Here is a 12,426-nt window from a genome sequence, read left to right as displayed (position 1 = left end):
CTATACACATTCTTAATTTATTACCCTTTTTGGGTACTACAACTACGTTAGCTAACCACTCGGGGTATTTAACTTCCCGGATGGACCCTATGTTTAATAGCTTAGTTACCTCCTCGTGGATGAAAGCCTGCTTGACCTCGGATTGGGGCCTTCTCTTTTGTTTGACTGGCCGGAATTTTGGGTCTGTGCTCAACTTGTGAGTCGTGACCTCCGGGGGTATGCCTGTCATATCCAAATGGGACCAAGCAAATACATCTTCATTAGCAGCAAGAAAAGAAAGCAAATTTTTCCTGAGCTCGGTAGTTAAACCCGAGCCCAGGTATACCTTTCGGTCTGGCGCACTCGAACGAATAGGGATCTGTTCCAGCTCTTCGACCGTTGATTTGGTGGCATCGGACTCATCCGGAGTCACGAAAGATCGGGGAAGGAAGAAGTCTTCTCCGAAGGTAGATTCTGGTTCAGCCTCTTTTATCGGAGGCTTACACTTTGACTGCTATTTTGCCTTGGATACCTCATCTACTTCGAACATCTCTCTTGCGGCGCATTGCTCCCCGTACACAGTGATGACCCCCTCGGCAGATGGGAATTTCAGCATTTGGTGCAGCGTGGACGGTACGGCCCCGATGTCGTGTATCCAAGGTCTTCCGAGCAGGGCGTTGTACCTCATATCGCCCTTGATAACACAGAACTTGGTCGCTTTTGTAACTCCGCCCACGTCGATCATCAGAGTTATTTCCCCCTCGTGTTGTCTCCGTAGCCATATTAAATCCAGTCAATCTCTTACCTCAGAAATTATCTGCCCTGTCAGTCCCAACTGTTCAAACGCCCACGACCGAATTNACAAAGGTGGATTAGAAAGGTACCTTTTGAGTTCCTCTAGGGCGTGCTGGCATTCTGGTCCCCACGTGAAATCATTCTTCTTCTTTAGAAGATTGAAAAATTGATGGCTCCTATCCGAGGATCGGGATATGAACCGGCCTAGAGCAGCTATGCGCCCGGTGAGCCGTTGGACGGCCTTTACGTTATCGACAATCTTTATGTCCTCGATTGCCTTAATCTTATCCGGATTGATCTCGATTCCCCTATTGGACACCATAAATCCCAGGAACTTTCCGGATCCGACCCCGAACGCGCATTTCTCCGGGTTCAGCTTCATGTTATATTGCTTTAATATAGCAAAAGTTTCCTGCAAATGGCTAAGATGTTCCTCTGCGCGCAGGGATTTAACTAACATATCATCAATATAAACTTCCATGGTTTTGCCTAATTGATTCTCGAACATCTTGTTAACTAGGCGTTGGTAGGTGGCCCCGGCGTTCTTTAACCCGAAGGGCATCACGTTATAGCAGTAAGTGCCATACTTAGTGATGAAGGACGTTTTTTCCTGATCGTCCTTATCCATCCGGATCTGATTATATCCGGAATAGGCGTCGAGAAAACTTAGCGTCTCGTGGCCGGCCGTGGCATCGATCATTCGATCGATGTTAGGCAAAGGGAAGGAATCCTTGGGGCAAGCTTTATTTAGATCTTTATAATCTATACACATTCTTAATTTATTACCCTTTTTGGGTACTACAACTACGTTGGCTAACCATTCTGGGTATTTAACTTCCCGGATGGACCCTATGTTTAATAGCTTAGTTACCTCCTCGTGGATGAAAGCCTGTTTGACCTCGGATTGGGGCCTTCTCTTTTGTTTGACTGGCCGGAATTTTGGGTCTGTGCTCAACTTGTGAGTCGTGACCTCAGGGGGTATGCCTGTCATATCCAAATGGGACCAAGCAAACACATCCTCGTTAGCAGTAAGAAAAGAAAGCAAATTTTTCCTGAGCTCGGTAGTTAAACCCGAGCCCAGGTATACCTTTCGGTCTGGCGCACTCGAACGAATAGGGATCTGTTCCAGCTCTTCGACTGTTGATTTGGTGGCATCGGACTCATCCGGAGTCACGAAAGACCGGGGAAGAAAGAGGTCTTCCCCGAAGGTAGATTCTGGTTCAGCCTCTTTTACCGGAGGCATACACTTTGACTGCTATTTTGCCTTGGACACCTCATCTACTGCGAACATCTCTCTTGCGGCGCATTGCTCCCCGTACACAGTGATGACCCCCTCGGCAGATGGGAATTTCAGCATTTGGTGCAGCGTGGACGGTACGGCCCCGATGTCATGTATCCAAGGTCTTCCGAGCAGGGCGTTGTACCTCATATCGCCCTTGATAACACAGAACTTGGTCGCTTTTGTAACTCCGCCCACGTCGATCATCAGAGTTATTTCCCCTCGTGTTGTCTCCGTAGCCATATTAAATCCATTCAATACTCTCACCTCAGAAATTATCTGCCCTGTCAGTCCCAACTGTTCGACGACCCATGACCGAATTATGTTAGCCGAGCTTCCGGGATCGACCAAGACACGCTTGACTTTAGTGTCTCGGACCATCATGGATATTACCAAAGCGTCGTTATGGGGTTGTGCTGGTCCATCGATTTCCTCGTTGCTAAAACACAGTGTTCCCTCTGGTGCATAATCCCTGATCCGCTTCTCCCTTGTGATCGATATCTTGGTACGTTTCAGTATTGGTACTTGAGGTGCGTCTTCCCCTCCAATTATCATGTTTATGGTGTGCCGGGGTTCCTTCCTATCGGCTGGTCGATCTCGATTTTCGTAATGATTTTTGGCCCGATCACTGAGAAATTCTCGAAGGTAACCTTCATCGAGCAACCGGGCGACTTCCTCCCGCAGTTGCCTGCAATCTTCGGTTCTGTGGCCATGTGTGTTGTGGTACTTACATATTAACTTGGGATCCCTCCTCGATGGATCGGACTGTACGGGTTTGGGCCATCGGGCTTCTTTCATACGTCCGATTGCCGACACCAGGCTAGCCGAATCGACACTGAAATTATATTCAGCTAATCGGGGTGCTTCCTGTCTATCGACGGCTTTCACGAGGTTGGCCTTCGGTAACGGTCTTCTGTTCCTCTCATAGCCGCGATCGTTCCTCATAAATTTAGGCCTCCTATCATCCTGATACGGCCGATATCTTTCCTTGTTCGGTCTTGAATCTTTGTAGTTTTCCCTACGAGGTCGATCGAAATTCCTATGTGTGGACGGCGAATCCGAACTCGCTCCACTGTGGTCGTCCTCTACCCTTATCTTCGATTGGTACCGGTTATGGATGTCTGCCCACGTAACTGCTGGAAACTCGATCAGACTTTGCTTTAATTGCCTGGATGCGGCTGAGCTATTGGCGTTCAATCCTTGAGTGAAGGCTTGTACTGCCCAGTCATCCGTGACTGGGGGAAGATCCACCCTTTCCATTTGAAATCGAGACACAAATTCCCGGAGTGTCTCGTTTATGCGCTGTCGGACCTTGAATAGGTCGGATTTCCTTGTTTCTACCCTGATCGCCCCGGCGTGAGCTTTCACGAAGGCATCGGCTAACATGGCGAACGAATCGATGGAATTTGGCGGTAAGTTATGATACCACGTCATTGCCCCCTTGGACAAGGTTTCTCCAAACTTTTTCAACAAAACTGACTCGATTTCATCATCTTCGAGATCGTTTCCCTTAATCGCGCATGTGTATGCTGTCACATGCTCGTTTGGGTCCGAGGTCCCATTATACTTCGGGATATCGGGCATTCTAAATTTCTTAGGGATAGGTTTTGGGGCGGCACTGGATGGGAACGGTTTTTGTACAAACTTTTTAGCGTCAAGGCCTTTCAGGACCGGAGGTGCACCTGGTATTTGGTCGACCCTGGAGTTGTATGTTTCTACTTTTTTATCGTTGGCCTCGATCTTTTCCTCCCCCTTTTCGATTCGTTCGGTCAATTCTTCTAGCCTCCTAAGAACCGCAGAATCAGCATCCGGCCCACCCCGTTCCGGCTGTACTGGGGTCGGATTGATGATTGCAGCTGCACGGGGAGCCTCCTCGGACCTGACAGGCTCCTGGACCCGGCTCTGGAGCTGAGCTATAGCCGATTGCTGGGCTTGCAGCATGTCAAAAATCATTTTAAGGTTGATAGTCTCTTCGCCGACTGCCTGGGCCCTCGAATCGTCCTCTCCCCGGACGCTATGTGATGATCCGGAGGCCTGATCAGTGTTGAGCGCCATCCGGGAATCGGCATCTATCGGGTTTTCGAGCCCGGGCATTCCATTGTTTCCTGTCTGCTGTTCAAGTTCGTTGTTGATTGATTGTGCCATTCTATGAGTTGGTAATTTGAATGTAAGATGGACTCTTTTGCAAAGAACCAGTGTACTGTGATGCGTCAAGAAAGAGTATCAAAGAGCTCACTAATATCCTTAACCCCACGGTGGGCGCCAAACTGTTTACCCTGGAATCCGGATAACAATTGAATTTATATGGGGTTTTAAGGATCCGTGAACTAAAAGATACAAAAGGTTTGGATTGAGGAAAATAAAAGATAAAGACTCAACAATTGCTGTTAAAGTAAATAATCGCAGAATATAATATTGCTTAGAACAATTGTGCTTGATAGCGTACAAGAATTGAGAGAGATGGTACTGTAGTGTAACGGTTTTCGATCCCCTCTTTATGGGGTCTTCTCCCCTTTTATACATTCTGATTAAGGGTAAAAATAAGGTAGGTAAATTAATTACATCGTGGATCCCTGTAATTACGCCTTAATGGCCTGAAGTGGTTGAGAAAATCACGTTTGGGCGAGATATCCGGCGACGCTTGGTTATCCATTACGAGTCCGGCTTCCGACCTTGTGTGTTTCTCCACCCGGCGGTGACTCATATCGAGCTCTGCAACGGTCTCGAAATGACTCGACCTCGGTTGTTGACGTGGCCGTCGTTCTACCTTGCATCCAGGTCGGGTTCGATGGCCCCGACTTGCCCCGGACCGGACCCAACCCGGTCGGGCTCAAGCAAAAAGGATATCACCCAATACAGAAAGATGATCCAAGGAAAATTTGGCATGCAGCTAAGGTGGGACTAGCTCTCACTTTAGTATTGTTATTCTACTATTCCTGGCCGCTCTATCATAGCTTTGAACAATCAACAATAATGGCTTGCCTGACTGTGATGGTTGCTTTTGAGTACAGTGCTGGTAATTTTTGTGATCTCAGTGCATTCTCATATTTCTTCGGATTTGATGATCTTGTTTATTCGTTTTTACACTTTTCATATTAAAGACTTTTATTTTTTCAGGTGCAACTATGTCTAAGTGCATAAACATAACTTTTGCTACGGCCCTAGGTGGCACATTAGGTATTGGAGCTAAATATTTAGCTGAGCTTTGTGGAAAAGAAGGGGAACCTATAGTTCTTGGGTTTTTGGTCTTCATTCTAGGTATGAAATGGAAGCTCAATACACTCTTTCTCTAAACAAAATGTACAAAATAAAAAAATTGTTCAATGTTTTCCCAGTTTTAAAAATTTTACGTGATGATATATAGCCAGCTAGAAGTCCTTTTTCATAATCAAATCATAATTGTTTCACCGAACAACAGTAGAGGTACATTGGCCGATTCGGTATTTAAACTTTACGGGTTCATCCTTTAAGGTTATTAGCATAAATTTATTATAATTTATGAGTTATGTGTTCATATCTTTGTTCATTAGTACAATATTAGTGGATTTTATCCGTAAATTTATACTCCGCATGAAAAGCAAATAGATTCAAATGAATCCGGTATCGTAAGGGTGGATCCGCCCCTGGGTTAGGGTATATCAAAGACTCCTTTGCTTCAGGCAGGTGCTCTAGGTACATTTACAAGGTTTTACCCACATATGCAAATGAGGTATGACTATGGATGCATGCTCTTTGTCGCAACCTTCAGTTTGGTGTCAGTCTCCGGTGACAAGTACTTGGATTTGGATAAGCAGCGGATATCCACCATTATGGTCAGTGTTGCAACCGTCATGATCATCTCCTTGCTTATTTGTCCAGTCTGGACTGGGGAAGATCTTCATAACCTTGCTATTACCAACCTTGAAAAGCTAGCGAGCTTCTTAGAAGGTCCGTTGGATATCTTGATTTCTTTTGCTCCCTCCGTTCGGTTTATGTGACAGTATATTCTTTTTAGTTCACGTAAAAAAGAATGGTAGAATTAGAAATTTAGAATCAATTTATTACATTTCTCGTAGGCCCTGAAGGACAAGGCTTTATGATATGTTTAAGATCGCAAATTTTAAATTGAAATGGAGGAAGTACGGTTTAACCTTTGTGACTCCATTATTAAGAATTTATGTGGAGCAACAAATTGAAAAAAAAAAAGAACTGTTTTTTTTTGTTGAAGGATTTGGAAGTGAGTATTTTGACGTTTCAGAGGCTGAAGCAAGTGGCGAGGGCTACAAGGACAATAAAAAGGGTTTTTTTTGAAGCCTTTAAAAGTGTTCTTGGTTCTAAGGCCAGTGAGGAATCTTTGGTGCGTATAAGAGATCACAAATCTCCCTTCGTGTTCATTCACTAGTACACTAGATATATAGCTAGACTATTGCATAATTCAACTTCCATTCAATGCTCTTAATTTGTATTTTAGTTGTGGAATTTCTTTAGAACGACTAAAAAGAGCAGTTATTCTCACAAGTTTGAATTTTCCTTCTTTACTGGCGGAATATTAAGTCAGTTGTTGCGGTGAGAAACTCTTTAGTTTTTCACCACTCTGAAAAGTATCAAAACAATAATTACTTTCAAGAGAGAATAAAAATAAAAAGGAATATAGAAGGTAAAAGAAAATTAAAGAAGTTATTGTCATATTATCTATGGTGATTAGTGCGTGTTGGGTTTTAGATATCCACAAGATGAGTGTCGCATTGATGCGAATGTTAAGATGAATATAGGGTCATACAAATTTCCATAAAAATGCAATAGAACATAAGAGACTAATGTTGCTTGAGATGCTTTGGCCACGTGATACGTAGGCCTTCAGATGTACCGATTTTTAGACCTAAAATTATGATGATTGAAAGAGTTAAAAGATAAAGAGATAGACCTAAAATTACATGGCAAAAAGTAATCTCATAAGGTAATATCTAGGAGTCCGAGCAAATCTAACAAAAGAAAGAAAATAATGGAAGTTAACAAATTGTAATTGGTGATACCATCTAGAAGACTAGTTCTTACCAGAAGACTCCTACAAGTATATTAAAAATTATAACCACAAGAGTATATTAGAGAACACCTAGTGTTAAATAACAGTACATAAGTATTGAGTATTTAAATATGCCTAAACAAAAAAATTTATGATAGTGAGGATTTATATAGCATATTCAACTTTGAAATGTCTTAGTTCATCGATTTATCATATTGTCTTGATAAGAGAAACATTCAGGAGCCATACAGTAAGCAAGAGAAACACATTTTCTTGCCTTTTTTTCTCTCCCTTCTTTATCAGTGTAGCAAATAAAAAATAATACAAACAAGAAAAATGTCTCAGGCAAACATTGCATGGTGGGAGCCTGCACACGGATCATTCAGGTTTAATCATCCATGGAAACAATACTTGAAGATTGGCGGAATTGCTAGAGAATGTGCTGGCCATCTTCAATCTCTTAGTGGTAACTTAAAATCCAAGTCTCAGGTATATATATTGCAAGTATACTTGCACGATCATAAATTACAGTTAAAACAATTACGTAGAATTTAATAAAAAATATATTCAATTTGGTATGGTATATATGCATAAAATGGAAGCTTGGATAATGACATAAAAGCGGTTCTGTCCTTAAAAGAAAAACACGAAAAGTGCTTGTAAGACTGTAAACTGCATACCTCAATGATAATAATTTTGAAGACATTTTTCTGCATGAAATTTAATCAGAAATGAATTAAAATAAACATTTAAAGTTTAGACTTTTTAATAATAATAAAAAAAAACCTCTAATATTGTCTGAACTAGTACGGCAGTATTTGGGACTTGGGAGTCACAAAATGCTTGACATCAATTCGTAGTATAATTTTCAATCATTCTCTTCAAACATCACGAATATCAAATTTTAAAAAAAAAATCTCTGTAATTCAGCCAAGTATCATCCATATAAAATTGAACTGAGGTGTGCTGAAGACACAATTTGAGCTTAAATGGTGAAGTGAGAATTCATGTAGTCGTTTCTCGCTTGTTTGATATTGAAGCATTATTGTTGTTGTTAATATATAAAGGGTAAATTTCACAAATGGTCATATAACTATGATTTTTTTTAATCAAAGCCATGTAACTAGTTTTCTCACACAAAAATCATAAAACTTTCACTAACTCACAGAATAATTATAGTGACCGGAAAGCACAACTTTCCGATATTTTTTTCTTATTTCATACTTTTTATTTTTAATTTTAAGTTTAATAAACAATAACCAAATTAAAATAGGAGAAAAATATATTTTTAGATGCCCCCCAAAAATAACAGCTGATAAGATATACTCCATCTGTTTTAATTTAGATGATATTGTTTGACTTGAAAAAAAAGAAGACTTTTGAAACATGTGATCCTAAAAGCTTAAGGTTTTGTGGGATCATGATTTGTGTTCACATTAAGTGTAAAGTGGAAGTATACTTTTTGTGTGTGTGTGTATATATATATATATAATTTTTAGCTAGAGAATGCAATTAGTTTCGATCCACCAGTCAATTTGGTATTTTTTTCTTAAAATAAGAATGACTTAACCCACTTAATTAATACTCACATATATATATAATTAAAATAATACTAAAAGTCGAAGACCCCCCCCCCCCCCCAATCCAAAATATTAGTTTAGAATGCATGAGATTATGAAAAAAAAATGGATCATTAAAGAGCTCTTGAAATAATAATACTATTAATTTGAATAAAAATCTTGAAAAGAAAAATAAAAGATAGAAGTATATCGTGTTTGGAGAATTTACATTTAATATTATTTTAATTTATATATATATGGGTATTGGGTCGAGCGGGGTAGGGTCAGGTTGGGTCGTTCGTATTTTAACTCGGTTATTATTTATTAGATAGAAAATAAAAAATAAAAAAACATGAAATAAGAATACTGTCGGAAAGTTGTGTTTTCCGCTCACTATGATTTTTGTGTGAGTTAGTGAAACTTTTATAATTTTTATGTGAGAAAACATAATTATATAACTTTGATGAAAAAAAATAATAGTTATATGAGCATTTGTAAAATTTATCATTTTGTAGTTACACACTACTAATATGTTGTGTCATCTGATCTCGTAAAACTTACTCAATTATCAATTCTTCCTTTTTATTTCCCATCAAAATATTTAGGTGATTTTATAGCATTTGTTAACCTAGAAGCTATTTTGGAGCTATATAAAATTTCTAATTATCACACGTGCTTGATTTTCCAGGCACCAACTGAGTTCAATAGAAGAACAGAAAAAGCATGCAAAAGAATGATAGCTGAATCTAGTAAAATCTTAAAAGAGCTTGCATTCTCCATCAAAATTGTGACGAAACTTTCTACCATTACAACGGAATCTCACTCGTATAACGCAAGAACTGCCATTGCTGATCTCAAAGAGGCACTTTTTACGTTTAAAACCTTCTTCTTGTTCGAAGAAGCAGACACCATTGATGTCATCGGAGCTATGTCAGTGGTGTCGATACTCATTGACGCCACCAAATGCATCGACAAAATCTCGGAGGCTGTTGAAGAGCTTTCAATTGTAGCACGTTTCAACGAAGAGGAAAAGAAGGAAAAGAAGAAGAAGGACGATTCTTCTTCGGCCAAGGCATTGGAGAAACCACCGCCTTGGCTGTTGGGATAAAAAATAAATATTTCGCCCAGAAATAATATCCACGATAAATAACAACAACACAAGAGAGTAACAACGACACCAAATATTTTAACGGGGTAAAATACAATATCCGAGCAGAGCAATATTACCACTATAATATTACAACTTAGTAGTGTCAAGAGACTACTACAACTTCGAAAGAAATAACACTCTTTATTTTAAACACCTCACTACAATATTACTCTCACTCACTATTTATCTCACAGACTACAATCTGTGGATTACTCTCTGTATGATCTATTCGCTCTCTGATTTTGGTGTCTCTGAAATGAGGAACAAGGGCCTCAATTTATAGCACGAAGAGTTGATAGTTTAACCAATCAAAATTGATCGGTATCTCACAACTTCAACCAATTTGCCAATTTGCATATCTTGTAAATTGGGTCCACCGCCCAGCCACAAATCCATCCAATCAACATTTTTTTTCTTTTATTTTCTTTTATTTATTTGGTTAGGTCCCACAAATCTCTCCCTTAATTTTGATTTTTCTTTTTCATTCCAAGATTCAACCTCAATCTCTGGAAATCTTCAAGCTTGAGAGGCTTTGTAAAGATACCTGCATCTTGATCATGAGACTTCACATATTTGAGCTCGATTTCCTTCTTGGCAATGCATTCTCTGATGAAATGATACCTTGTATCTATATGCTTGCTTCGAGCATGATACACCGGATTCTTTGCGAGTGCCTGTGCGGATTTGTTGTCAATACAAATCTCTGTAGCTTCAATTTGTGATAAATTGAGCTCCTTCAATAATCTTCTCAGCCAAATAGCATGACACATACAAGATGTTGCTGCTACATATTCAGCTTCACAAGTCGAGAGAGTAACTACGGACTGTTTCTTTGAACTCCAAGAAATAACAGAATCACCCAAGAAAAACACAAAACCAGGTGTACTTTTTCTATCATCAATATCTCCCGCATAATCACTATCACAAAATCCCATAAGGTTGAAACCACTAGAAGAAGAATAAAATAACCCAAAGTCAATAGTACCTTTAAGGTAACGAAGAATTCTTCTAGTGAATTTCAAATGAGTGGAGGTAGGAGCTTCCATGAAGCGGCTTACTACTCCAACTGCAAAGAGTATATCTGGCCTGGTACAAGTCAAGTACCTCAAACTTCCCACAAGAAATTTGAGAAATGTGGGATCCACCTTTTCTCCTTCATCAAACTTGGACAATTTTGTCCCACTCTCCATCGGTGTGTTCACGAGGTTGCATTCGAGCATGTTGAACTTCTTCAATATCTCTTTTGTATAGCTTTCTTGAGAGATAAAAATTCCATCCTCCATCTGCTTCACTTCTAGGCCCAGGTAGTATGACATGAGCCATACGTCTGTCATCTCAAACTTACGGGACATATCTTTCTTAAAAGCTTCAAACAAACTTGAGTTATTACCCGTGAAAATAAGGTCATAAACATAAAGACAAACAAGTAAGATATCTCCATTAGTATGAACTTTAAGGTAAAGAGCATACTCATGGAGACAACGAGTAAACCCATTGTCTTGAAAATACTTGTCGATGCAACTATTCCATACTCGTGGGGCTTGCTTTAATACATATAAAGCTTTTTTCAACCGCAACAATTTATCTTCATGGTTTTTGACCACGAAGCCCAATGGTTGTTCAACATAGACTTCTTCTTCAAGATAGCCATTTAAGAAGGCTGACTTGACATCTAGTTGATAGATCTTCCACTTCATTTGTACCGCCAAAGAGATCAGCAAACGAATCGTCTCCATGCGGGCAACAGGTGCATAGACTTATTCATAGTCAATGCCTTTCCTTTGCTTATAGCCTTTAGCCACAAGTCGTGCCTTGTATTTCTCCACATCTCCATCAACATTCTTCTTTATTTTGTATACTCATTTCACTCCAATTGCTCGATGACCCTTGGGAAGAGTTGTTAACTCCCAAGTGTTGTTCTTCTCTATTGACTCAATCTCCTCTTCCATGGCTTGTCTTCACTTTTTGTTTCTAACAGCTTCATCAAAGTTCATTGGTTCACTGTCAGCAAAAAGACAACATAAAAAATCAAAATTAGTAACTTCTTCTGTGTCCTCATAGAGCTCTTGAATACTCCTTGTCCTTTGTGGCTGTTCATTTGAACTTTCTTGAGAAGAGGTAGATGCAACATTGGTTGGAGAAGGAGGTGGAGTTGTATCCTGCACAGGTTCCACGGTCTCTGGTTCTTCTTCATCACTATAATATGGAAGAAAATCATATGAAGTTTCTTCCTGAGCTTCCCAATCCCATGCCAATTCTTCATCAAATTCAACATCGCGACTTACCACCACCTTGTCGCTGCTTGGGTTGTATAACTTGTAGCCTTTTGAACTCGTATCATAGCCAACAAACACATGCTTAACACTTCGATCGTCAAGCTTCGCTCTCCCTTGCTGTGGCACGTGAGCATATGATATGTTCCCAAAGATTCTCAAGTGTTTGACACTTGGCTTTCTTCCACTCCATGCTTCTTGAGGCGTTTGATCTCTAACATTTCTTGTTGGAGACCTGTTGTTCAAATAAACTGCACAAGAAACAGCTTCGGCCCAAAATTCCTTGGGCATACTTTTAGCTTTCAACATACATCGAGCCATATTAAGAATCGTTCGATTCTTTCTCTCTACAAATCCATTTTGTTGGGGTGAATAAGGTACCATTAGAG

The 12,426-nt window shown here is 40.0% G+C and overlaps 2 protein-coding genes across 2 annotated transcripts; one reads left to right on the top strand and one right to left on the bottom strand.

Annotated features, from left to right (window-relative positions):
* On the top strand, positions 7,392–9,722 carry LOC109229851 (aluminum-activated malate transporter 8-like). Its single transcript, XM_019395402.1, has 2 exons — positions 7,392–7,544; positions 9,303–9,722. Exons 1-2 carry the CDS (start codon positions 7,392–7,394, stop codon positions 9,720–9,722), a joined length of 573 nt encoding a protein of 190 aa, XP_019250947.1.
* Positions 10,226–11,500, bottom strand: LOC109229850 (uncharacterized mitochondrial protein AtMg00810-like). Its single transcript, XM_019395401.1, has one exon. It carries the CDS (start codon positions 11,498–11,500, stop codon positions 10,226–10,228), a length of 1,275 nt encoding a protein of 424 aa, XP_019250946.1.

This window comes from Nicotiana attenuata, chromosome 7 (assembly GCF_001879085.1).
Source record: "Nicotiana attenuata strain UT chromosome 7, NIATTr2, whole genome shotgun sequence".
Lineage (NCBI taxonomy): Eukaryota > Viridiplantae > Streptophyta > Magnoliopsida > Solanales > Solanaceae > Nicotiana > Nicotiana attenuata.
This window is presented reverse-complemented; position numbering and strand designations above follow the sequence as displayed.